The sequence below is a fragment of the Blennius ocellaris genome (assembly GCF_963422515.1).
Source record: "Blennius ocellaris genome assembly, chromosome: 23".
In the NCBI taxonomy this organism is placed as follows: Eukaryota; Metazoa; Chordata; class Actinopteri; order Blenniiformes; family Blenniidae; genus Blennius; species Blennius ocellaris.
The window spans coordinates 8,896,333-8,922,290 of record NC_137672.1 but is presented as its reverse complement, the minus strand read 5'-3'; the positions used below and the strand labels follow the sequence as shown (position 1 = coordinate 8,922,290).

Here is a 25,958-nt window from a genome sequence, read left to right as displayed (position 1 = left end):
TTCATTTATTTGTTAAAAAAAAATCCATCAGCAACAAATGAGTTATTACATTGAAATGGAAGAGCGTGTGCATTTTGAGAAATAAATAGAAAGCTTAAATAAAACGGCAACATTTCAGCAGGTAGGTTTTGAAAATCAAATATACTTACGTTTTTCAATCATCACAATTAAATACGTAAAATGCTTGAAACGTCTTGGTATTGAGCGTGTCGGTACAACGGGCAAGTAGCAGTTTTCACAGTTCACAATGTTGAACGTTTGCTTTAAAAGTACATATAAATGTGGTCAGGAACATGTGAAAGTGCAAAAAAAAAAAAACACAAACAAAAAAGCAGCCTAATCCAGTATTTGTCTCATTTTAACAAGAAACGCAGGTCCGCCAGCTTGTTGTTTTCCAATTAAATAGAGAGAAAAAAAAAATAAAAAATCTATCTATATATATATATATATATATATATAAATTCTTAAGGTGAGTTTTGCAAGTTCAAAATGCAGATTTGACACACGTCAATACCTCCACGGTGTTTTTGGGCTGTTTTCACGTTTCCTGGTCACCGTCTGCGCCGCCTCCCGCCTGCTGTTTCTCCCTTTATGTTGCCTCGGCTCGTTCCTGCTTGGCCTGCAATGTTTCCTGCCGTCGTCCGGAGGAGGAGGAGAAGGAGGAGAAGGAGGAGGAGCCCATCCAGCGACGACCCCACTCCGATCGAGCTCGCTGACCGACCGGCGGGGAGGAGAGGGGACGTCCCAACTCGCGTGACCCGGACCCCCGTTGAGGAGTCCCGGAGCGTCTCCTGGCTCGGCCTCGCCGGCTCCCCCTTCGTCCTCCACACCTGACGGGGCAAAGCGAGCCGCCGCGTCGCTCCCGTCGGCCTCGCCGGGCGCTCTGTTCACTGTAAAGTAAAAAAAACCCACGCCTTGCGTCGATTTCTCTTCTTTTAGTCGAGAAAATCCGCAGCTTCATCCGTGACCAATAAAACCAACTGCGGTGGTGAACTGGTTATTGATAATGTGTTCAAGTATAAAATATAATATAGTTTTCTTTACTGATACTGGTTTGTCCAAACATGAAGAAGGGAAACGCTGAAGAAAACGCCTCAAGTCTAACCTGTTCTTTCCACTTCACCGTGGGTCAGGTGTAGGGCAGTGCCACATCTAGACAGGAGATGGAGCCCAACATAAGGGTAGGGCCTGAGCTCTAAGCTCCTCCTGTGCGACTCCTACCCAGATTTAAAATTGATCGCACCTGTGTGGTTAGACACTCGGAGAATGCAGTGGAGGAGCTCAGAGACGTTGTCAGAGACATAAAGACTAAAATGAATAAATACATTTATGGGTCAAATGCATTGTAAAAAGTTAGGCTTTGATTAAATGGTTAAAATATGTACGTCAAGGTACACGATTTAATTTTACAAATAGAAAACATTTTAGGTTGAAACATTGTGTTAAATAGAGAATTCAGTTGATAAATGAATTAATAAAAATGATAAAAAGCTCAGAGCGTTAATTCACTGGAAACGTTTGAACAGAGCTTATTTCTTCCTTTATCTCTTTTTTACCCTTTTCTTTAAGGTTTTCAACCTGTTATAAAAAGCTGGAAATAAACTTTTTAAAAACTGAGTTGGCCTCGCGTCATTGTACTTGAGCTCTATCCATGTCCCGTCAAGCTGGGCACGCATCGAAGAGGAAATAAGCTTGACAGATACTTTAGTGCTCAACTTTCACAATTTCTCTTTTTTTTTTTTCAACATCCAAACTTACCCTTCCTGTAAATGAGGATGTAGGCTGAACATGTCCTGTGTGTAAAAGAAACAATGTTAAATCAGCGGGTCAGCGGGCAGGTTATATTGATACGTGTCATTTAACGCTGAGAATATTTACCTGAAAAAAGTCTCTCCTTCTCCAAAAGGTTTTGTTTTGAGCTGTCGAGTTGAAAAAAAACAAAACCCCATCACAACAAATTTTGAACCACGTGGCTGTTCACTTCTGGAAACACGCGTCTCCTTACACTCTTGACAACGCGGTCGTCGAAGCAGTACCACCAGCCCGTCTGGAAGGATTTGATCTCCGCAGTGTAATGACCTCCGGTCAGAGTCCCGACGTGGTTGACCACTGCATACAGGTCGTACGTGCATCCCTGTCGAGATGAAAACGGACCAAAGTGGAAATCAAACGGCGCGTGTCTCTCCGGCGTTTCCCCTGAGACTGCCGGGAGACGGACGTGCAAATACCGCCAGGGATAACGTCCGGGGCACGACGGCGCTGTGCTGGAGTTTGACGTAGCGCCGCCGTCTGGCGTCAAACGTGAACCTCTTCAACAGGAGCGTGACGACGCCGGGAGCTTGTTTTAGCTCGCATTCCTAGAAACAACAACAACAACGACCAAAATAAAACAGCTGCATGAAACCAGAACCCTCTGTGGCTAAAACCACTCACCAGGTTTGCGTCTTGCTTCCTCTCGCAGCGCGTGCAGTACAGCTGGTTGTCGCCGGTGACCCTTTGCACGTCAAAGAACGAATCCAGCCGGTCCGCCTGTAAGCCGGCGAGATTCATTCACACGTGCAAATTTGTTTTGGTTCTCGCGCAAACGAGGCGCGGAGGACGCCGCGTTATTGGTTTTTGAGGGAACGCGCCGCACCACGGTGTCGGCGTCGCGCTGCGAGTCTCCCATTGACAGAGGCAACAGCCAAAAAAGGCTGCAGGAGCGCTTCTCCTCCTTGCACGTCAGGCACGTGGCGTTATAATGCAGCTCCCCTCGGAAGATCTGGAAGTACGAGGACAGACAGTCGCTTTGTACACAGCGAGAGGAGAGATGTCATTTCTCTACTACTCTTACTACTCAGCAACTAAAACATGAAGGCCTTTTCACGAATCCTAATCACGACCGACTAACACAACCACTGCCTCAGTGCCCATGGTCACTGTTGACAGCGTGCAGCAGTTCTCGTTAAAACACAGAACCGTACCGACCTTGGACGCCTCTCGACTGCACAGCGACAAGATCTTCTCTAAATACTCGGCGGCGTCCTGCTGCTCGTAGACTGAAAGACAAGAGAGAGGAGGTACGTTCCCCTCAGGGTCCTGGACTAAAGAGCGAGTCGTGAACACGCACCCCAAAAGCAGTCTCGCGTATATCAACTCACCGTTGGCGATGCGCAGAAACTCGACGATGGCGTGCGTTGTGGCGGCCCGCTTCTCCAAAGCGTCGAACAGCTCCGCCAGTCGCCAGTCGATGGTCGTGGCGTTCTTGTCGCCGCTTCTGAAGCGCATGAGCACACATGACACATTCGCAGGAGCGTTTCACAATGAAGGAAAACCCTGCAGTTTTCCTGTCGGGCCACTGGTGGGTGCTGTTGCGAGTTTTTGCAAGGAAGCCACAGACACGTGCGGAGAGCAATAAATATGAACATTAACAATGGTTAAGTACACAGACGACCAGGTTTCATTGTTTTTACGGGTGACTGTCAACTATAAAGGTACCAAGTCCCAGGAGAACGTGGACGGGGAGTCGTGACACTCTGGAGGTTAACACTGTCCTTATTGGACATCTACTCTTGAGTGTGGGTGTGTGTGTGTGTGTGTGTGTGTGTGTGTGTGTGTGTGTGTGTGTGTGTGTGTGTGTGTGTGCTTTAAAACTATTTATTACAGTGTTTCAGAAAAATGGCGTTTTCCACCATCGACGTGGAGACAGAGTCGGAGCTAATTGAAAAAGTCGCATTTTCTCCCATTTATACAGAGATGGAGCAATTTCAAAATGTCGCGCTTCCTTCGAACGTTTTCCGTTTTCACATGAAAGCTTTGTCCCGTAAACGGGCTCAGGTCGGTTTTAGATTCTAGAAAGTGTCCTATTGTCTATTATTTACTCTCACAACTTCATTATTTATCACCCAAAGTCAGTATTTCTAATTTACTGGGATATAGGCCGATCAATACTATTCCCATATCTGCAGAATGAAAGCAGGAGCCAGTTATCTAACTTACTTTTTGCATAAATTCTGGAAACAAGCTCCTGTAAAAACTCCACCCAACAGTGAACTTTTCAACAAATCTGAGGTTTTGCACCTTTTCACTGCATCCCGGAAGTCTTTGGTCATGAAGAGCACCTGGAGCACGCTGTTCAAGTAGCACGTGAGGCCTGGACTCTTCAGACCATAGTAATCTAAAGAGAAGGAAACACGGCTGCATCATTTTCACAGAACTCGGACCTGCGAGAGGGTCAATTTAATTCACTATTACCTGAGAAGGGTAAGTTTTCCAGTTTGTCCTTCAACCTTTTTACTTTGTCATCGCTCATACTGATGACCACCAAATGAGGACGTTTACATTTTCACACCAGAAGCTGATGTCCGAATCAACCTGTTGGATGTATGGATATAGATTACATGCCACAGAAAGCATTCACTGCGCCCACATCCAGGAATCGATGGGAAGATTATTTTACTATCAACACTTAAAGATAGGACAATAAGAATAATACACAGTTTGTGCCTGTGGTTGTTGTTTACAATGCAATTAAAATCATACTAATCCTCGTAGAAGTTTAGGAGTAAAGTACTTTTAGTTAACTATTTTCAGGCAGCTCATTTACTTGCAGCTAAACACTTTTAGTTGAGTACACGTTGCAGTAATTTCCCCCCTTTTCACTATTACAGGTGCTGTAAATGACAATTTCTAACTATTATTGGTACACAGGTACTTAAATTATATTCTTTTGCACAGTTACTCATACGTTAACGATACTTTTTAACTATCACTGCAACTTTATTGATGCTTTTTCAAAATTCTGGTACTTTAATGATACTTCTTTACTATTACTGCTATTTTATTGATGTTTTTCACAATTACTGATACTTTAATAACACTTCTTTACTATTACTGCTATTTTATTGATTTATTTCATTATTACTGGTACTTTAATGATGCTTCTTTACTCTTACTGCTATTTTATTGATGTTTATTCACAATTACTGGAACTTTAATGACACTTCTTTACTATTACTGCTATTTTATTGATGTTCATTCACAATTACTGGAACTTTAATGACATTTCTTTACTATTACTTTTACTTTTTATTGATATTATTTCACTATTACTGGTACTTTAACCTAAAGAACCTTCTCTTGACCTTCCAGTCCTACAACTTTTTGTTAAGTTTCTCTTCCTTCAGCACTACAGTTGAGCTGTTTTTCAGATCCAGCATTTACACATTTTCTTCCTGATAAATTAAGCAAAATCCAGCTCAATCTGAATAAACGGAGTGAAGCATAGGCGGGTTTTGTGTTTGTGTGTAATAAGGAAACACAAACAAACTATAGTTTTGCTCGAGAAACAACAATAAAAAGGTAATAACGACTTTTTTTTATAACGGAGCATGAAACGGGAGAAAAACCTACCGTGTACGAATTTAACTTCACTTTGATTTACTTGCCCTGGCGAATCGCTCCTCAACGTGAAGCTAATAAAACAAAAATCAAAAAAACATCTGTTAAAAGTCTTGGAAAACAAGAAAACGCGCTGCATCCTCGGAGAAACCGAAAGTAGCCCTCACCGGGGGGCGTAGCTTCCGTGGTAAATGACGCGATCTGATTGGTCACGTTGTTTCAGCTCCAATTTTGATTGGTTTACACAATGTCAATCATTCTTTAAACTTATTCCACGACAACAGCGAGAACAGCAAACAGGAAGCTTGTTTTTTTACTTGCCAGCTAAAATCAATACCAGTTGCCTGTATGTGTGATTGTAAATAATATTGTACATTGTCATACTTATACACATTATTAATAATGTTTAATTATTATGGGGAATGTTTATCATTGAGTGTTGGTGTCTGTGTGTGAAGATTTGTATATTGCTAAAAGAAAGCAACTTCCTGTCATGTCTTTCTATTCTATTCTATTCTATTCTATTCTATTCTATTCTATTCTTAAATGAAGACATCTATTCAAATCATCTAAGTCAATATCACGAGGATGAATAAACATATCCACAAATTAAATATTTCCCCCATTTTATTGCGTCTATAATGTGAATTCATTTTTGCCTTATCTGTGTCAATTTTGATGTTTTGACAACTTTTTTTTTTCCTTCTTAAAATAGTGTAACCCCTCAGAATGTGTGCGCAATGCTGTCATCTGGTGGACACATTAGTACAACTTCCCTCTCAAGTCTATTCGTGGCTCTTCTTTTAGCTCCTCTAATCCCTACATCTCTCTCACCCGATTTATTCTGGAGAGCACGTCATAGAAGAGATGATTAGTCCACTTCAGAACTGTTGTCTTCAATCAAGGGCTTTTCGCTGGTTTACAAAATAAGAATTTGCAGCTTAACATTGCTGCACGAATAATGTGGTTAAGAGAATTCTCATTATTGAGACGTCACTTATTCCGATTGTTGCAAACGACAGTGTACATGAATATAAAGTGCATTGAAGCAATGGAATGTGACTGCAGACCATCCATATGACGCATTGACCAGCAGCTGACTGTCTTCGTGCTGCGTCGTGTATCGCCTGGTTCTTCGGTATATTGTTAGTTTTGTGTGTTCAGCTTCAGTATTAAAAACTCCACATTGTTTTAGACGGTGACTTTACACACAGGCACGCGCCCTACTTTCTGCTGTGTTTACTGCTTCGCAGCAGCCACCCCCGTGGCCGCGTGCCTTCGCAGAGGGCGTGAGGAACATATGACGTCACGGTGTCCGCCGCACGTTGAAAAGAGCATGCGGAGCTGCGGCTCAAGCCGTAAGTCCGGGGCAGAGGCGCAACAAGAACATCCGCACGCTGCCGGGCATTGGCGCACAGAAGAGGTGCAGCATGGTGGAGGGTTTTTACAAAACTGGCTTCAAATATAACCCTTCTGTCTCCACTAGTACAGTCTGAAGTTTTCTCAAATGGGATGTAGACTCCTTCAATATTTAAGATGTGCATGTGTAATTAATTTTTCTTATTAATTCCCCACTTTCTCTCCTAAATTACAGAAATGTTTCTTCTTTGCTGTTTCATTCGTACAATTTGACCTTTCAGGACAGTCCTGTCATCATCCTGTGGGGAAATTAACTTGCCACTTCCATCCATCTTCTATACCACTGTCATAGGCCTGGCATTGTTCAAGTAAATAACAATTTTTGACCCATAGTTAGACGGTCCGGGTGCAGATACCAGCTGGATCTTTCTGTTTGGAGTTTACATGCGCTCCCTGTATGTGCGTGGCTTTCCTCCAGGTACCCCAGTTTCCTCACATACTCCAAAAATATGCATGCAAGATGAATTGGTGAGCCTAAATTGCCAATAAATGTGTGAATGTGAGTGTTTGTGGTTGTCTGTCTCTGTGTGTTTGTTTCTCTCCCAGACACCATGTGCTATTATTTACAAATGCCAAAACATACGTGCACTTTTGACTCAGTTTTTAATTTAATTTATTTTTTTTAAATGTTCTATTTTAAATATGGTTGATTTTCCCTCCTCGATGCAGGCTGAATGTGGTCGCGCCCGCTGTGTCGTGGGCTCCGGGCGGTGCGGTCCTGCACCGTGCATTACGGTAAAGTGCGTCCAGCGTGCTCGCGGGCCACGCCTTCCTATGTTCCAGTATGTTTGGAAGTGAACTCAGGAGCAGCCACGGTGCAACGTGAGCGCCGAGCCCCGTGCGGGAAGCCCCGCCCCGCGCGGCCAATCGCAGCGCGCAGGGTCCGCTCCGGGGCGGAGACCGTGTCGCGCGCGGGCCAATCAGGACGCCGGACACATTATCATTTGCTAGTACATTGGCAGGCACGTGTGTCCGTGCGTGTAAACTACTGTTGTGTGGTAGACGACGGGAAGGAGGAACTGTGTTGGACAGTGAACGCGGACGGCAACGTCGAGACAACTTACTAGGATCTATTCTGCTCCTTCGTGTACTTTGTGGATCTGCTCACCGGGGGGGGACTCCCGAAAGCATCTGCGCCTGATTTCAAAGCATATTCGAAGGTAAGCTGGCAACCGTCGTCCCGTAGTCACGAAGTGGCGCACACTCCGTCCACAAACCCGCAGACGTGCCTCTTTATTAATCGCACTAAAGTAAAAAAAAAAAAAAAATCGAGTTTTGCCCACTACTTGTCTCCCGCGACCCGCCAAAGACGAGACGTCGATTTACAACAAATAGTCGTGTTTACTTTTCACCCATCGACGGTCGTGTAAAGACGCTTTCGACGTCACGTTGTAAGACTGTTGCTTTGCATGTAGACGTCGAGTGCCACAATCGGAACATTTTGTTTTGTTTTTCCCAGCGGTGTTTGTTTGTCGTGATCGTGTCACTTTTTTTTTTGTGTTACTATAGTGTTGACCTGCTTGGCGGATGTCGCACAGTACTGCCCCCTTTATGTGGCAGGGCGTTACTACACCATCTTGTGGCGTATGACTATATGGCACTGATCTCTTGTGACCTTCCCATTGATTGTTGTGACAGATCATGGGTTTGCGGTGTCCAGCCTGTTGCCCAGTAGTATTTTCTATTGCCTGCATTGACTGATGCCGATTTCCCCTCTGCTCCACCCGGGTTTAGACACACCTGTGCTCCAGAATGGGCTTTTATAGTGGAACTCCTGCTACAGTGCATTCTGTCCCCTACATCACAACCGTCAAACTTCCCCCCTTTTCGTACAGTCTGCCAGTAAACAAATCAGAGTGTTAATTTCTGCCATTGAAGAAGAGGGTGGTGTGCCCCCCCCCCCCCCCCCCCCCCCCCCCCTCCTCCTCCACATCTGAACCAGTTGATCACATGTTTTCTTGGACAGTGACTCCACTCCCAGAGCACAACAAGCAAACAAGCCGAGGCTCTCCTCAAACAAGTGTGTCAGAGGGAACGGCCCAAAATCACACAGTGTCTTCATTCCCGCTGCCCTTTGCACTCCCACACTGCCCCGTGTCCTCTCGGGATGCCTTCACATGGGGACACTGCCTTGTCGTTTCCACCCCTGAATTATGGAGGTTATTCTGACCCCATGTGATGAACCTCGTCTCCCGCTTGGCTGCTTTGTTTTGCATTTCTGTCTAAAAACTGTACTTGTTGCCAAGGTTGTTCGGGGAAGCTTTGTCTCTTCGCGGTGCAGCCTGGACAGAGTGGGTTTTTTTTAAATAAAAAAAAATAAAATTGTCTGGCACAACTGTCCAGTTTGAATGATGATGAATTGGGTATTTCTGTAACTGGAACCAAGGATAAAACACGAATGAAGCATGGAGAGTTTCAAAGTTTCACCTTGTTTTTTCCCAGTATTTTTTTATTTTGAAGTAAGAACTGATTAGATTTATAAAAACATTCTATGTGAATAAAGTTTACTCCCCATTCCCGTATTGTCTTTTAGCCCTGTATCCATCCCAGGGTTAAAACTGTTTTTTTTTTTTTTTTATTATTATCTGAAAAAACCCCATATAGAATTGCCCCTTAAAACGTTTCTATCGTCATTTAAGAGGTGTCACTTAAGCTATTTCATTTGAACACCAACCCAAATAGTCCCACTAAAGGTGAAAACCTCCAGTCCAAATGGATTTTGATATCATATGATGACGATGCACAACAGACGCAGATGAACGTTGTCGTCCATTGATGGTGGATTATAAGTGCCTGGGACGATTTAAGACTCCCCTATTAACTCAATCGCAGTGTGTTGCTGTGACGTTAAAAAAAAATCTAAAATTACGGTTTTGCTTTGAAGCAATTTGCTAGAATAAAAGTATTATGACAACACAGCTGTGAACGTGGACTATTATCTGTTGCTTGTGATTATGTAATGTTCCCAGAGCCTCTACAGGCACATTTTTTTCCCCGTTTAACATTGTTGGCAAGCGACCAGAAGATTTTATTCTGGCTTCTAGATTTAAAGCAACCCTCCACAAACTCAATTTAATCATCTTGAAGTATAAAGATACAATCATGACTTCAGTCTTGCAACACTTTCTGTCACTCGTCTGTTGATATTCTATAAACCATTTTTATCTTTTTACGAGCTGCTGCTGAGCCCTTTTATTGTCGATTCATCATCTTCGAACTGGGTTGTTGTCATTCAAAACAGAGTGGACACACTCACACCATAAACTTTTATAACATTTTAAACTAAATACATAACTTATTTGCACTCGCATCACATCAGTGAGCTATTTTGAGAAGTGCTTGAGCTTCTTTCTTTTTTTTTTCTTCTTTGAAATAAAACATAGTCCAATAATCCAAGTCTGGATTTCGTTACTCAAATTTGAACAGGCACTTATGAATGAGGCCTATGACTTATGAGTGTCAATGTAAACATGGCCGATCTGCTTTTGTGATGACATTTTTATTTGTAATATTCAAACAGAGTCAACATTAATGCAGTGTCACAATGCTGTGTGTAAACAGTACATAGTGACGGATATACAGAGCAAGAGTCACCAAAGTCATTACTAAAACCTGCACGTCAAACAAAACGTCTTCACGCTACACATTATTTCTGCATATTTTCCGTACAGCCATTACTTCGATATCAGCTGTTGGCTACTGTTGTGATAAAGCTTTATAATTACAATTGGCAGGTCTATTTCACTGAAGTGGTGAGGGGATGAACAATGAAGACGATTTAAATGATTTAAATCTTCATTTATTTGTTTTCGCTCTATCGAGGATAGTCAGACAAGTTTCCAGGAACTCTCTGTCTTTCCGAGTAGGGAATCTCCCAAGTTTGACCTTGTTCACACTTTTTCCACTACTACTTTGGGGCATCTTTGGCCCAGTGAGTCTAACTTGTCTCATGAGGGTTGCATCTGTTGCAGACATGCATCATGTCAACAAAGTCCAAACTCTTGATTATGTTTCCAAAATCTTGTAGAATCTGTGCCACACAAGAATTAAGGCAAGTCGAGGTGGACATGATGAAGTGATAATAAGTGGAACGTAAACAATGCGCCGGGAATGTTCTAGTTTTTAATTGCGCTTCTCCGGTGTGGAGTCATGTGGGCCGCGGCGTGCAGGGGCGGGTGTGTCTTTGTCTCATAGGCGAACATTGTGTCCAATACATCTCCGCGGCACTCGCTCATGGTTGGGGCAGGACGGAGGGAGGAGGCGGGTGGAGGCCGGCCCCCTCCGTCCCTCCCCTCTCTCCTCCACATCCACTCCGGCTGTGGCTCCTTGAGCCGCGCTCTGTGATTGGTCCAGCGCGCTCGACCAATCAGCAGCCGTCGAGGCTCTCAGAAAACACTGCTGAGTACACGTGCCATGTGGATACTGCGAAGGGGCGAAGCTGAGCTCTGGGCGCGTGTGTGTGAGTGTTTGTGCGCGCGCATTTCTCCGTTAGATCGGACAGTGTGTGAGAGACAGAAACGAAACGCTCCTTGACTTTATGATATTTTCTTAATAAACGCGTCGTGACGAAGTTTGTGCACGTTGGAGCCTCGCCGCACCTTCCTGCAGACTTCGCGTGCAAAATGACGATGGAGCTCGCGCTTTGATTCAGGTGATACTTCTTTTTTTTTTCTCATTGAGTGTCTTTTTGTCTCTGTGTGTCTTTTGGAATCGTGCGGGTTTGAAGCTGGACGCAGCGTGACCGCGTCTGTTCCCGTTCTTATCTGAAGGAGTGGCACATTTTGGATTGTGCGCATTATCTTGCAATCCACGTTAATATTTTAATATGAGCACGTTTAATCTCGCCAGGTACAACTGATTATGTGCGTCTGGGGCTTTGATTAAACATTTGCTCAGAAAGAACTCACCAGAATTATAATTGATCAGTCTAATGTGAGTGGCGAAGAATAATAGTGTTAAAAAAAAGTCACTGCTTGTACATCTGTTTTACCTGTAAGAGTAGAAACGTTCATCCCCGGTCAATAAACATGCATTTAAGGATAATTGATGCCTCGAACTGACGCATATTGTTGTTTGTTTATCTCTGCAAGGATTAGTTGATTAGTAAATAATGATATCAAATTGTTGACAGTCATTCTATTTCATGAATTACTTTGAATGTGGATATATTCCGTTAACTGATTGTATGATTTTACATTAATGGCTTTTTTATTGATTTATGTTTACTTACGTACTCAATTTAGCAGTGACGCCAATGCTTGTTTTTTTTTTTTTTTTTTTGCATGACCACACTTGATACAATGAACTGCCCAAAACACCTCGAATGTTCAAAAGTCGGTCTTTACACGATTGTAGTCTGCAGAAGCGCGTTATTCTCATGTGCACGACACGCATGCCTCAAAATGAAATTGCTCCGAGTATACATGGCTTCTCATGTGTGCAGCTATGCTTGTAAAAGCTTTAAAAACACGTACTTGGAAAGTATAGGACTTTTGGGTGGAATCCCAAAATACTGTATGTCTGTGTGCTTTTGGGTTTTTTTTAATCCAATGAACTTGCTGACTTGTCATGTGATGCAGATTCCCTGCTGAGATCACCAGTTACTCCGTTACCTCTGCTACTGTACATGAACAAGCCACTCTTTTCACTGTTTGCTATCAGAGCCACACTTGCTTCGTCGCCGCGTCGTACTGAGCAGATTGGTTTGCCAACTGTTGGAGCAGCGCCCGGCCGGCCGGCCCAACTCCAGGAGAGAGGTGTTGTTTCACTGCCTGTAAATCCGTTGAGATCCCCCGTCTTTGTTTACCGCCACAGTTAATGTTGTTGTTGATTGTGGTTCGGTCGGTCAAAACACAAGATGCAGTTTGCATTGACTTAAAAGGGGGAAATGTTTTGCTTGTGAGTCTCTGGCGCATTGTAATCTGACCAGCAGTGGTGTGATTGTGCACAATATCAAAACTGGGCTCATGATGACAGGATTTCTGAACTTTGTGTTCCTCATGCAGACAAAGAGGGGAAACTTCCAACAAATATGTTATCTGACCTGTTGAAATGAAGCTTTTTAGTGTCGGTGAGTGAAGACTGGTTTGACGACTCATTACAAGTTGTTATAGACCATGGAATGAAAACTATATTTTCATCCTTTTAACGTGTTTTGAAACAGTCGCAACGTGTAAAGATCTTCCTTTATTCTATACCGGATTTATCCCAGTGGAGGTCTCAAGGGTTGGAGTTCAATCCCAGCTGAGTGAAGGGCAAGGCCAACGGAGAGTCACACAATCGGTCATGAGGACACTCACACTTCACCCATTCATCCAAAGCCTCTGTTTTTGAAATCCAGAGTACTTGGATGCACAAGAAAAGTCCTGGCCTGGAATGGAGAGTGCCGACCACTGACCCACCGCGCTGCTGTGTCTGAACGTGCGTTTGCTCAATGTCGCTCAAGTCCAGTTGTAAACATTGACAAACCGCAGCACGCCGCCGCACAGCCCGGTTACATTTGATTTACCACACCAGCGTAGACACTTGCTTGCATAAGCCGGGATCGGACATCGCTGAGGGCATTTCCTGTGAATAATGTGAGAGCGTGGGTGGCATAGTGGATTCATCACTGTTAAACCTGCAGTCATGGCTTATAACCCGGCGGGTTCAATAACAATCGCCTGCTAAATTTGTCCCCGTGTGTTTTTTTTCACCTCTTATTTCCCCCCACCTCCGACTGGCTTGAGAAAGTTTTTCTAGACGAATCATTCGGTTTTAAAGATGTGTTTTCTTTCGTGAAATGGCCGTGTGCAGTCGGTCGAGCAGAGTGGGCGGGTGGACTGGTCCGGCACATCCGGACATTATCGCAGCCTGCGCTCCGTGTCACGGCCCCCTTCTTTTGCCTCTGCCATCACCCTTGGAAGTATGCATGGATGGCAGCCTGTCTTTTAACGCCCACTCACGCCCTGCTTGCATATTTCCAGACCGTAACTGCTCCCTCCCTCCGCCCAGACTGGTCGGAGCACACAGTTTGCCATGTGCAAGTGTGCATCACCCATCTGACCAAACATTATGCTAATCAACATGTCACGGCCGGGTGGTGAGGCGGCGGCTCCGCTGAAGTCCAAAAAGCTGCGGCGCACAGTCAGGATCAACTAAAATGAAACCCTATGGAAGTAAGGCAGTGTTCTTCAAAAGTTGTGCAGGTGCTGCAGCCACTTCCAGTGAACTGTGGGCGAAACGCAGGATACATCCTGAATAGGTTATTGGGCCATCACACTGTGGCACGCAAATAAACATGCATGCGTACAGTTAGATATAAGGAGAATACAGAGCAACGGCCCCTCTGGAAAACTAAAGTCAGTTACAACATGCTCATGTTTTGCATTTGCTCAGTCTGTTATTCAGTGCAAACCTTTGCAGAGTCTTTCATGACCTGCAGAAGGGGAACCGAAAAAAATAATCGACTTTATTGTTCGGCAATTGTTCCTCAACCAGGAGGTTGAATAATTCAACCAGCCTGTTGCCGTCCTTGTCCAACGACACACACTGTCAGGCTGTGGATGGAAATCTGTCCATGTGCACATTCCCCACGAGGGTTTTGGGTCCATGCGTCAAAAGTTTATAAGGAACAAAAAAAGAACACGACTTGGAAAGGCCACTACTGCCAAGCTGCGTCGGTATGTCATCCCGAGCCGTCCTGCAGCCCCTCCACCCCCACCCTTGGACTTTGGGGCTGTTGCATCACAACTGGAAGCAGAGCCTTTACGTCCGAGATGTCCCGCACAGGGACATATTTAAACCTGTCCCGCATCAGCGCATCACCCCCCACCTGCCGCCAGCAGGTAAAGAGGGCTGTGGGACACCACAGTGTTACCGGCCTGAGAGGATTGAGGGCTCGGTAGTAGCCCTGTGTCGTCTTCTGGTTGCGTCTGCAGGTCTTAAGGGATTACGGAGTGTCACCGTTGTCAAGGAAATAAATAGCGCAAGACTTTTACTTGCGTAGGTGTTGTCCATATATATACCTCGAGGTCCTATTGCCGAGCAAGCACTGATATAATGGGGCTCATCGGTGATGAGATTTGTTCCCTCCTCCTCGTGTCGCGCTTGTTTTGATCGTCATCGGGTTTAAATAAAGGACCGGGCCGTGACGGCCGACAAGCGTCTCCCATGAAGTTTTGGCATCCCTGCACGCTCACCTGTGCTATAATCAGACGCATACATACGCACTGGCCCTATGCGAATAGAAGCAGATTATTGCCGTTCTGCGCTCAAATCGAAGCGGATCGCCTTCGTCTTAAGATAATCTGGCGCAGGAGAAAAACAGCTGGGGCCCCGAACACATGCATCACACGGCGCCGCAAAAACATTTCATGGCCGCGCAGGCACACAAGTCCTTGGGAGATACTGGTGAGACCATGACTGGCGTTCTACCGTTTTTTTTAATGCCGTCGCCTTTCTCCCCCCCCCTGTCTTCTCTCTCATTGCAGGTGGCCTTTCTCACCGAGAGCAACACGTCTCAGAAGAGGCGAGAAGACGACAGACCGAGGAGAAGGAGCGGCTTTTTGCTTCTCACCAAGAGCTGTTTTTCTCAATCTCTCATCCCATCTGCTGCAGCATCCTTATGCCAAGGCTGTTTCGTAACCAGAAATTCATCACTTGCGAGCAGCCTTTTGAGTGACACTATTGAGAAGCGCTTTGCGATTTTTCTCTTTTTTTGTTCTAATTTAAAGGATTTTTTGGGGCCGTCTCCACTTTAAAAAGACTCTCAGTGGGGTTTACCGCCCTGGCCTTTAAACTCTCCAATATTGCAGGAAAAGCAATGAGTTTCTCTCCTTAGTTTTATTCAACTCGCAGCAACAAAAATGATTCACGCGGTGATACATAGTAGTCCCACTTAAAATCGCGTCGCCGTTTTTTTTCTCCCTTGGCTGACTCAAGCTGCACCAGCCTCATCCTACACTAGTATGAGTTATGACAACTCTACAGCAACGCCCAGCAGCAGCACTCATGGCGGAGTGGCAGGGGCCGAGGAGAAGGACCGCGACGGCGTCTCGCAGGGTTTAAACGTGCAGGCGGCCAGCGGCGCTCAGGCCGGCGACCATGTCGCCACTCCGGAGCAAGAAAGCCGAGGAGGAGGAGGAGGAGGAAGTTCATCCGGATCCGCTGGAGGAATGTCCCGGGATCAGAGGGGGCAGCACTCGGACGACATGGACGGAGTGTCCAGCGGGAACGACTCCGGGGAGCGGGAGAGCGAAGGCGGCACCAGGTCCCGCGGGCACCAGTTCTCGCGCAGCACACACAGCCACAGTTCGTCAAATGGAAAGGACTCCGGCATGATGATGGAGACGACGGAAAGCAACAAGAGGTAAGAGGAGAGAGGGTCATCGGTCCGAGTGGGAAAAGTAATAAAGCTTGTTGCTTTCAAAGCACGTCAGCGTCCACGACGCCGTGCGATGACGTTTCACTTCTGTTTATTTGACTGACTGACGCTGGGTCGTGTGTTTGGTCAGCTCAAAGTACATAAACTCTATTATAGATTCTAGTTTAATCTTCAGACATTTAAGACCTCTGCTACCAAGTACTGCACAAAGGACACAGCTTAAGTATTAACTGAGTGTCTATTTATCAATTTAGTAGGTAAACACTAGGTTTTCTACTGGAACAATGGCCTGCTGACTAACATCCGTCACATTTTTGTAACTTTCTTTTGTTTCTGCGACATGTGACGGATGCTTTCTCTGTCTTTATCGACCCCCAGTTTATTATCATAGTTTTTCCCCATTCTTTTTTAGCAAATAATTGTTTTTTTTACAATATTTTTATCGTGCAGTTTCTTCTCAGGAGGTGTAGCTTGGCTTCATTGCTATAATTCTTAGTCTGAAGCAACCTGGATTGGAAAAAAAACAACTCTGAGTTGCATTTCTATCAGAAACATGCGGTACTTAAATTTCAATAGTAATATTTAGAAGATCAGCAGCAATCTGATCTATGCAGTGTATTTTGATATGCATCATTCCGACACACAACAAAATGCAGAAAAGTCAATATGGTGTCCCCTCTGGTTTTTCTCGCCACCTAGCACCAACTCCCAGAGCCTCTCGCCCCCCAGCAGCTCGCTGGCCTACAGCCTGCTGTCCACCAGCTCCGAGCACGACCCTCCCTCCACCTCCGGATGCAGCAGCAACCAGTCGGCTCGAGTCCAGACGCAGAAAGACCTGATGAAGGCCATCAAGGAGCTGAAACTGCGCCTGCCAACCGAGCGCAAGTCGGGCAAGGGACACTCCAGCACTCTGAACGCGCTGAAATACGCTCTGCAGTGTGTCAGACAAGTCCGAGGTGAGGCCCGGTTTTGTTGTGATGTTAATTAGGTACCAACGAAAGACATAAAAGCCAAGAACTCACCTTTTTTTTCCCCTGCTCATTGTTACGGCCCTCCCATGTAATGACACTGCTCACCTGGCAGCACCCTGACGTCGCACTATTTAATGTTTCCAGCGAACAAGGAGTACTATCATCAGTGGAGTGTGGAGGAGTGCCACGGCTGCAGTCTAGACCTCTCCGCCTTCACAATTGAGGAGCTTGACAATATCACCTCAGAGTACACCCTCAAAAACACCGTAAGTTTCTTCACTTTTCTTTTTCTTTTTCTTTTAAGGCAAATGTCGTCACACGTTCTTCATCCATGAGTAGAAACTTTTAAGCTGTCGCGTGCAAACTGTGAGTTAACACTCAAACCTCACCCGTTCCCTCCAGGACACGTTCTCCATGGCCGTGTCGTTCCTGTCGGGGAAGGTCGTGTACGTGTCGCCCCAGGGCTCCTCGCTGCTGCGCTGCAAGCCCGAGTGTCTCCAGGGGACGGTGTTTTCGGACCTACTGGCGCCGCAAGACGTCAGCACCTTCTACAGCAGCACGGCGCCCTGCCGCCTGCCGACCTGGGCCTCCTGCATCGGATCCGGTGGGTAGACGCGCCGACTGTGTAACAGGAAGTCGCGTGTCGACACGCCGTGTCCCGTTACTGACCCACTGTCGTTCCTGCAGCCTCTCCTCCAGTCGACTGCACGCAGGAGAAATCCATGTTCTGTCGGATCAGCGCCGACCGGACGCACGGCGGCGAGATGCGCTACTACCCTTTCCGCCTCACGCCCTATCAGCTCACGCTCAGAGACTCGGATGCCGCCGAGCCGCAGCCCTGCTGCCTGCTCATCGCTGAGAAGGTCCACTCTGGATACGAAGGTACTTGATGTCATATTGTACACCGTGAAACGGATGCCGCTCGGTCAGAAATCACAGGCAGGTTTAAAAAAAACAAAGCAATTCAGATCATCCACCATTTGCTAATCTGGTCAACAATTCAAACTGTGTTATTTAAAACGTAACGGTTGAAGTGGATTTCCAGCACTTCGACAGGTGTGACGCCGCGAGACGGCATAAACACAGAGAAGCCATTTCTGAATTCGAGAGGCGTATCACTCGCACGCCTGCACTGATAAATAAAAGGCAGGCAGAATGATTCCCACTGGCGCGATCTGGAAAACAGATTCCTCTGAATATGGATATCGTCAGCCTGCCTTTTCCACCTGTGAACAAGCCGTTGCCATTTATGCAGAGCGCCTCGTCTCTCTAATGAGAGCAAGCGTTCGCTGGTTGTAACCGTGTTCTCTGCGCCGTGTGCCCGGCAGCTCCTCGCATCCCCCCAGACAAGAGGATCTTCACCACCAGTCACACCCCCAGCTGCCTCTTCCAGGAAGTCGACGAGAGGTCAGTGGTCTCATCCGGTGCTTCGCTGTTTTGATTTGATGAAACCACACTACAATTATAGACACATTTTTAATGATAGGAAACCTGCCCACACAGCAAAAAGGGGCATAACAGGGACTTGCTGTTAACGGGGTGTAAACGTGTGTTTGCAGGGCCGTGCCGCTGCTCGGCTACTTGCCTCAGGACCTGGTGGGAACCCCCACCCTGCTCTACATCCACCCCGATGACAGACCCATGATGCTGGCCATACACGAGAAGAGTGAGTTTGACTTGCAGTGATACTCTCCTGATACTGACTCGAGTGGGGGGAAACGGCACCCCCGTAATACAATTTGTCATTCTGCATTTCAATTCAATATTCCACAATGTCAACAATGCTTTGCTTTGTCTCTCCAGTCTTTCAGTTCGCCGGCCAGCCGTTCGACTACTCCCCTCTGCGGATGTGCGCCCGCAACGGCGAATACCTGACCATCGACACCAGCTGGTCCTCCTTCGTCAACCCCTGGAGCCGAAAGGTGGCGTTCATTGTGGGACGCCACAAAGTCAGAACGTAAGTACGCAACTTAAGTCGACAAGCACGCACTCGGGGGAGGTGCAGGGGGACTGATTTTGAATAATCCAGACATCGGTGAAAACAAATGTGGGTCGAAGCAGGTGTCCAATGCTAAAGGATGCGGTGGCCGTGTCGGAGCTCACTGAGTTTCTTTCATTTGTTTTGGGTTTTCGTGAAGTGGAGTTTTGAATGTACACAGTGGGAGGATTAAAACTTGTTAGTTAGTCATCAGTGAAACAAACACACATATGAACTGAAGGAGAGTGGAGGAAGGATGTGACCATCTGCAAAACTCTCGGCGACGCATGTAAACATTGACTCAGCGGCTGTTTCGCTCTATTACGTAATGGCTAAAGTAGTAAAAACCAAACGCATCTTCTATGTTTTGCCAGGAGTCCCCTGAACGAGGACGTGTTCACCATGCCGCGGGGCTGCGAGAGCCGGGTCACCACTCCGGACGTGGTGCAGCTGAGCGAGCAGATCCACCGCGTCCTGGTGCAGCCGGTGCACAGCGGCGGCTCCCAGGGCTACAGCTCGCTGGGCTCCAGCGGCTCGCGGGGCTCCCGCCGCTCCCACCAGCAGCACCTCAGCGCCTCGTCCAGCGACAGCAACGGCCCCGCCGCCGACGAAGTCGCCGTCGCGCATCAGAAACCGGTGAGCGCGAGCAAGGATTCTGAAAACGCTCCGGCGACGGCGCCTGTCGGTTCACGTGTCGTTAACCCACGGCGTGTTGGTTTTTTTTTTTGCTTTGCAGATGACGTTCCAGCAGATCTGCAAAGACGTCCATATGGTGAAGACCAACGGGCAGCAGGTTTTCATCGAGTCTCGTAACCGTCCACCGGCTAGGAAAAACAACAACACTGGTACGAAGAAGAAAGACAAAAAAAAAACGAACTCGTCCATTTATTATGAGTGAAAGTCCGGTTTTTAACGTCCTGTTTTCATTCCAGTCACGGCGAAGATCAGAGCGATCAACAGTGACCCCATCAGAGGTTTGATAGCGGACATAACGAAGCCCCCCAAGGCTCTGGTCCCCGCGCCGCTGGTACAGAAAGAGCCCTCCACTGGATATTCCTACCAACAGATCAACTGTCTGGACAGCATCATCAGGTATGTGCACGACGAGCCGGGAGACACTTCTGACATCGCGGTTGCCTTCCTCCATACCTGGACTCATTGTGTAATGCTGTGGCCTTCAGGTACTTGGAGAGCTGCAACATTCCAAACACCGTGAAGCGGAAGTGCGGCTCCTCTTGCACGGCGTCATCGATGTCCGACGACGACAAGCAGGAGGCCGGCGTTAGCAACAAAGGTACCACGGCTGGCGATTAATTAGGGGGCGTCGTGTTAAACGGAGTCTAAAACAACTTGATCACCGACTAATCTTCGTTGTTTCCCACAGGACCGTCGGTGAACCTCGTGGGCGAGGCGCCGTCCCTGCCGCCTCTGACCTTGGCTGCAAAGGCCGAGAGCGTCGTCTCCATCACGTCCCAGTGCAGCTTCAGCAGCACCATCGTCCACGTGGGGGACAAGAAGCCACCGGAGTCTGGTGGGTCACATTTTCTGGCAATTATAAAGGAGATATAAAGTTTCTATTTTATGTTAAATAGTTAAGCCGTTGGCTTCGCTTCTGTTTTTAAAAAAAAAATTTTTTTGCCATCTTTCCTCACAGACATCGTCATGGAAGAGGCTCCCACGACTCCCACACTGGCGGCTCCGCTTCTTCCTCCTCCTCCTCCCACCACCACTCCATCTCCTCTTGCGGCCACTTCTGCACTTCTGCCTCCTGCAAATGCAGCCATCCCTCCTCCTCCACCACCACCTCTCCATCAAGCGAGTCAGCTGGAAAGAGACAGCCGCCGACGAGTTGGGGGCGTTGGGGCGGCGGGAGGCGGCGGCGGCCGGTTGGGCCTGACCAAGGAGGTGCTGTCCGCCCACACCCAGCAGGAGGAGCAGGCGTTCCTCGATCGCTTCAAGGACCTCAGCAAGCTGCGGGTGTTCGATCAGACGGCATCCTCCACCGTACGCTGCAACGCGCCAACTGCCAACCCGCTGTCACGAGGTAGATGCTCCAAAGACACGGCACATACTGATTCTACCATAACGTGATGTGATAAATCAGTCTACTCGTCCACGTCGACGCTTAAAGATGCACCCGGTTGTATTTGCTCCTGCCGGCTGTTCCAAGTTCAGCAAATCTAAATGCCCCCTTGTTTTTCTTCCTCAGGCGTGCGTTGTTCTCGGGATTACCCGGCCGCAGGAAGCAGCTCCGGTCACAGACGCGGCCGCGGCGGCAAGCGACTCCGACACCAGGAGTCCTCCGACCAGCACAGCTCTCTGGGCCTGAGCGGAGCCTGCGGAGACCCCAGAGCCGCCGCGGCGGCGGTCCCGCTGCCCATCAACGTGCCTCTCGGGCCCCCCACGACGTCCGGCTCCTGGCCCTCCGTCGGCTCCCAAGCGAGCATCCCCACCACCCCCTTTGCGCCCGGCATGCTGCCCATCTACCCCATCTACCAGCCGCTGCCTCAGCAGATACCCGTCGCCGACCCGTCGCGCTTTCCCCAGCCTCAGATGGTGCCCCCCATGATGGCCCTCGTCCTGCCCAACTACGTGTTCCCGCAGATGGCGCCCCCCATGCCTCAGCCGGGCGCCCCGCCGGGACACTTCTACAACCCCAACTTCCCTTTCCCCGGCACCCCGCCGGTCGCGGCCCCCCCTCTGGTGGCCCCCCCGCTGCCCATCCCGGGTACCTGCGCCCCGTCCCGCAGCAGCACCCCCCAGTCCTACAGCCAGGCCCCCGCCGACCGCGAGGGCGCCGAGTCCCCCCTCTTCCAGTCCCGCTGCTCCTCCCCGCTCAACCTCCTGCAGCTGGAGGAGGCGCCGTGCAACCGGCTGGAGGTCGCCACGGCACTGGCGGCCTCGCAGCAGGCCGCGCCGTCCGCGCAGGGCGGCTCGCCGGGGGACCAGACCTCCACCAACCAGGGGAGCTCCGACGACACCTCCAAAGAAAACGAGAACGTAAGAACACACGGCCGGCCTCCCCCCGAGAAACACGGTGCCGCTTCAAATACGTCCCCCTCCGTCCCGTTCAGCGTTTTCACACCTCTGATTTGTCTCCCAGGGTGAAACCAACGAGTCCAACGACACCATGTCCGTCTCCAGCGACCTGCTGGAGCTTCTGCTCGCCGAAGACTCCCGCTCAGGCACCGGTTCTGCCGCCTCTGGCTCCGGCTCCTCGGGGACGAGATCCCTGGGCTCAGGCTCCGGCTCCAACGGCTGCAGCATGTCTGGCACCAGCGGCACCAGTCAGTACCTCTTAGTTATTGACGATCTCCGATCATTCATTTCAAAAGGGGGACCTATTGTGGTTATTATCTGAGGTTAATGAATCCCGAAAGCACACTTCCTCTTCTACGTGGTGAATCAGACGCCTGACTGCGGCAATTTGCTTTTTAAAGAAATCAGTGATTAACATTCAGAGCACTTTTATCCAAATTATATGTTAAATATTTGAGAAAACATGCAGAGAAGCACAATACGTCCTCTACGGTTTTTAATTGCATAAAAGGACTACTTCGTGTGTCCACTCTCCAACTAATTGTCCCCTTTAAACTCCCCCGTCCCACCAGGCAGCAGCCAGGGCAGCCACACCAGCAAATACTTTGGCAGCATCGACTCGTCGGAGAACGACCACTCCCGCAAACAGCCAGCAGGGGGCAGCAGCTGCACCGGCGGCGACGGCGGCGAGGAGCAGTTCATCAAGTGTGTCCTGCAGGACCCCATCTGGCTGCTGATGGCGAACACCGACAACAAGGTCATGATGACTTACCAGCTGCCTACCAGGTAACGACGCAGGGCGGAACGTGACCCACGCTGTCATGCTCAAGAGTCCAAAATGTTTAATAAAATTCAGTTAAAAGCAGATGCGACCGTTTCACTCGGTCCATTTGTAATTAGAGAATTTAATAGAAGAGATGTTGAAAAAGTATGTTTAAGCTGTCATTCTCCTGCCAAACTAATAGCACTTTTGTTGCTTGTGGCCTGCAGAGACATGGACACGGTGCTGCGCGAGGACCGCGAGGCTCTGAGGAACCTCCAGAAGCTGCAGCCGCGCTTCACAGAGGACCAGAAGAGGGAGCTGAGTCAGGTTCACCCCTGGATCCGCACGGGACGTCTGCCCAGAGCCATCAACATCTCTGTGAGTACCTGTCCCGATTTAAACTCGAGTAAAGAAGTCGGTTGAGGATTATACATTTTAAAAGTTATTGCTCTAGTAACCAGAACCATTTGTGTTAAGATGTAGGCTTGACTCTCATGCCATGATGACAAAGTGAATATTTTTACTGTATCTTCCTAAACTGACTGATGAGTTGTAGGAAATACTAGAATGTAGCAAAATAGTAATTGAAATGGTTTATTTTGTAGTATTTACTTCAACACTATTTTATCCTCTTTCGGATGTGATTCCATTCGTGTTTTATTATACTTTCAAATCTTTCAATATAGAATCATACTGTTCAATTTATATTTTACTGTCTTTAATCCCATTTGAATCGGGGCAGTAATTAATAGATGAATCAATATTTATGTATTAAAACATGTCACGATAAACCCAGGGACAGATTCAACAGAATTTAATGTATTTCCATGTATAAAGTTGGAAGTTCCGAGTTTTTTTTCAGCGATCTAAAGTTCAGGATGTCAACTGATGTGCTCTCCCTTCGGTGCGACAGCGAGCTGACGTTGAATTTGTGTTGTTTGTTGTTGTTGTTTTCAGGGCTGCACAGGCTGCCGGTCCCCCCCCGCCGTGCTCCCCGCCGCTCCCTTCGACGTGGAGATCCACGAGATGGAGCTGTGCCTTCCCCTCTCGCTCAAGAACGCCGACAAGTCCGAGGCGACGCTCGCCGAGACCAACATGGACGACGGCCCCCCGGAAGACGAGGAGGAGGAGGCCGGGGAGGCGAAGGCCGCCAGCCAAGACATGGCGGTGGAGGAGCAGGCGGCGGCGCCTGAAGCCGCGCAGGACAAGACGGAGACTTAACAGCCCGCTGCCTGCGGGACATGACTTCACAATAAGTGGGCGGGCCAAAGATGAAAACAAAACACTTCACTGTTTTTAATCTTGACACTTGAGGAGAATATGCACCTTCCAGGACCTTCTGCACTCGTGCCGGGACGGAAGAGGTGCATGTGAATCCACGCTCCAGTGCCCGGGCAGGACACCGGGCCGCGTTGGAGGTTTTATCCTTGTTCTTTCGTTCTACTTCGAGTCGTACTCGGATGTAGCGCAAAGGAGGCACGATGCCTGAGATCACAGAGGACACACACGCACACACACAGAGTGACGCCCCCACCCCCACCCTCCGCCCTCGTCTTTCAGCTGTTCTCGTAGTCCTTGGCATATTTATTTCAGTGGTGAGATAATCAGATGAGACTAAGGTGAATGTGTTGCGGAGGAAACTGAAAAGGCGCCTTGACCATAAAGACGGATGTGCTTCACCAGTGAACCCCTCCCCCCCCCCCCCCCAAAATGTTTTCATCCCGGGAGGAAAGAAGGGAGTTTGTTTGTAACTTTATCTTCTTCTTGAATGTTTCTGGGACCCTGCTGGGACGCCGATCCGGCGTCTCTCAGAAGCTGTTCATTCTTTTTACTAACAATCCAGCTCCAAATTAAAAAAAAAAAAAAAAAAAAAAAGAATCTCCTTTGACCTGACGGAGAAAATGTACATTGAGAACCAGTTTATTTTGTAAAATTGTGTATATTTTTATACTGTCATCCGCTGCACATAGAGTATCTATATTATAGAAAAAGTGTTTAAATCAGATTCTAAATTCCTACGAATTTCTGGCGCGTGAAACCGATGACAGATTAAGAAGATGAGGCCAGTTACTTGAATTGGCGTGCTGAAATTGTGGCGTTTGTAAGTTCATCTTGGACGCTAAAAAAAAAAAAATCTGATCTTTGTCCGGGCATTAGTTTGTGCTGCAGTGAGGAACTCTTTCTCCCACACACACACACACTACCGCCACACGAGTATTTTCTAAATTGTTGAAAAGAGCCGTGTGAGAAGGAAGAGCTTTAGTGTTTCCCAGTGTTTGCTCGTGATGGAATGTGAACGAGGCGAACATAACTTGAAAAAAAAAAAAAAAACGAAACCAAAAAAAAAAAAAAAAAATCCTAAAGCTCTTGGGAGAGTGTTTACTATCTTTCCTCTCTTTCTCTTCCTCTCTGTGGCACTGTTCTGGTCATGTGGTATCTTCTGCTTTGTGGCGTCGGTGGCGTCTGCGACGGTTTAATATTTTTTGTGAATTATTTGTACAAAAAAAGACAATAAAAATTCCTTGAAAGACCTTGAAATGTGAATATATTTTTTTTTCAATTTCCCTCCTCCTGCATGGAGTTTTATGATCACATCTCTCCTTTGCAGGCTATTTTTGTGGACGGGTGTTTTTTGCAGCACTTGGCCTGGGAGTCACACCGACCGCAGTCTCCTTCTACTCAGCGGTGGTTTCTCCCCAGAACCGTCAACCGCAGCTTAAAAAAAGACACACAAAAAAAAGGGCATTTCATTTAGAAATGGAACAAAAGGCTGACCCCACTGCACCGAGTGATTAAAACCCATTGTGATATATGTGGGTCCTATAGTGACACAGCTCCTCTGAATAACCTAAAGTGGATATTTATTGCATTTATTTTTATTTTTAATTACGACTCTTTTCATGCCAGTGGAATATTTGGCCAAGTTTATTTCAAGTTTTTCCATCATTTCAAAGTCCTGGTGCCTATTTTTGGCAAGTTGTTTTCATTCTTTTCAACTAAACTGAATCAACTAGTCTGAAAAAGGGTGTTTATTCATTTTTTTTT

At 47.5% G+C, this 25,958-nt stretch overlaps 2 protein-coding genes across 4 annotated transcripts; one reads left to right on the top strand and one right to left on the bottom strand.

Annotated features, from left to right (window-relative positions):
- Nucleotides 1-130: 130 nt before the first annotated feature.
- LOC308147194 (ubiquitin carboxyl-terminal hydrolase 12A-like) lies at nucleotides 131-5,524 on the bottom strand. Of its 2 annotated transcripts, none has more exons than XM_080519290.1 (12): nucleotides 5,392-5,524; nucleotides 4,234-4,353; nucleotides 4,060-4,156; nucleotides 3,141-3,256; nucleotides 2,968-3,038; nucleotides 2,636-2,761; nucleotides 2,434-2,529; nucleotides 2,229-2,357; nucleotides 2,006-2,134; nucleotides 1,879-1,919; nucleotides 1,759-1,793; nucleotides 131-890 (listed from the first exon to the last, which is right to left on the bottom strand). In XM_080519290.1, the coding sequence occupies exons 2-12, from the start codon at nucleotides 4,289-4,291 to the stop codon at nucleotides 508-510; spliced, it is 1,281 nt and encodes a 426-aa protein (XP_080375416.1). In that variant the 5' UTR covers nucleotides 4,292-4,353; nucleotides 5,392-5,524; the 3' UTR covers nucleotides 131-507. The 2 variants fall into 2 exon arrangements, with proteins under 2 accessions (XP_080375416.1, XP_080375417.1); XM_080519291.1 differs by having other exon boundaries at nucleotides 470-890; nucleotides 2,219-2,357.
- Nucleotides 5,525-7,807: 2,283 nt separating this feature from the next.
- per1b (period circadian clock 1b) lies at nucleotides 7,808-25,609 on the top strand. 2 transcript variants are annotated; one of them, XM_080519046.1, is made up of 20 exons: nucleotides 7,808-7,958; nucleotides 15,270-16,147; nucleotides 16,862-17,118; nucleotides 17,278-17,399; nucleotides 17,536-17,737; nucleotides 17,821-18,015; nucleotides 18,462-18,540; nucleotides 18,693-18,799; nucleotides 18,937-19,090; nucleotides 19,486-19,747; nucleotides 19,848-19,956; nucleotides 20,044-20,203; nucleotides 20,293-20,405; nucleotides 20,496-20,642; nucleotides 20,766-21,155; nucleotides 21,321-22,111; nucleotides 22,215-22,398; nucleotides 22,723-22,936; nucleotides 23,141-23,291; nucleotides 23,871-25,609. In XM_080519046.1, the coding sequence occupies exons 2-20, from the start codon at nucleotides 15,747-15,749 to the stop codon at nucleotides 24,132-24,134; spliced, it is 4,302 nt and encodes a 1,433-aa protein (XP_080375172.1). In that variant the 5' UTR covers nucleotides 7,808-7,958; nucleotides 15,270-15,746; the 3' UTR covers nucleotides 24,135-25,609. The 2 variants fall into 2 exon arrangements, with proteins under 2 accessions (XP_080375172.1, XP_080375173.1); XM_080519047.1 differs by lacking the exon at nucleotides 7,808-7,958 and adding an exon at nucleotides 11,311-11,449.
- Nucleotides 25,610-25,958: the final 349 nt, after the last annotated feature.

What these genes read in the sequence shown, in the direction of transcription:
- LOC308147194 (XM_080519290.1), bottom strand. Translation starts at nt 4,291, where the DNA reads ATGAGCGATGACAAAGTAAAAAGGTTGAAGGACAAACTGGAAAACTTA. An exon ending in AGCGCGACGCCGACACCGTG is followed by an intron (nt 2,530 to 2,635) that starts GTGCGGCGCGTT and finishes GCCGGCTTACAG; the next exon opens with GCGGACCGGCTGGATTCGTT. An exon ending in CATCCTCATTTACAGGAAGG is followed by an intron (nt 891 to 1,758) that starts GTAAGTTTGGAT and finishes TTTACTTTACAG; the next exon opens with TGAACAGAGCGCCCGGCGAG.
- per1b (XM_080519046.1), top strand. Translation starts at nt 15,747, where the DNA reads ATGAGTTATGACAACTCTACAGCAACGCCCAGCAGCAGCACTCATGGC. An exon ending in GTGTGTCAGACAAGTCCGAG is followed by an intron (nt 17,119 to 17,277) that starts GTGAGGCCCGGT and finishes TAATGTTTCCAG; the next exon opens with CGAACAAGGAGTACTATCAT. An exon ending in CAAGAAGCCACCGGAGTCTG is followed by an intron (nt 20,643 to 20,765) that starts GTGGGTCACATT and finishes CTTTCCTCACAG; the next exon opens with ACATCGTCATGGAAGAGGCT.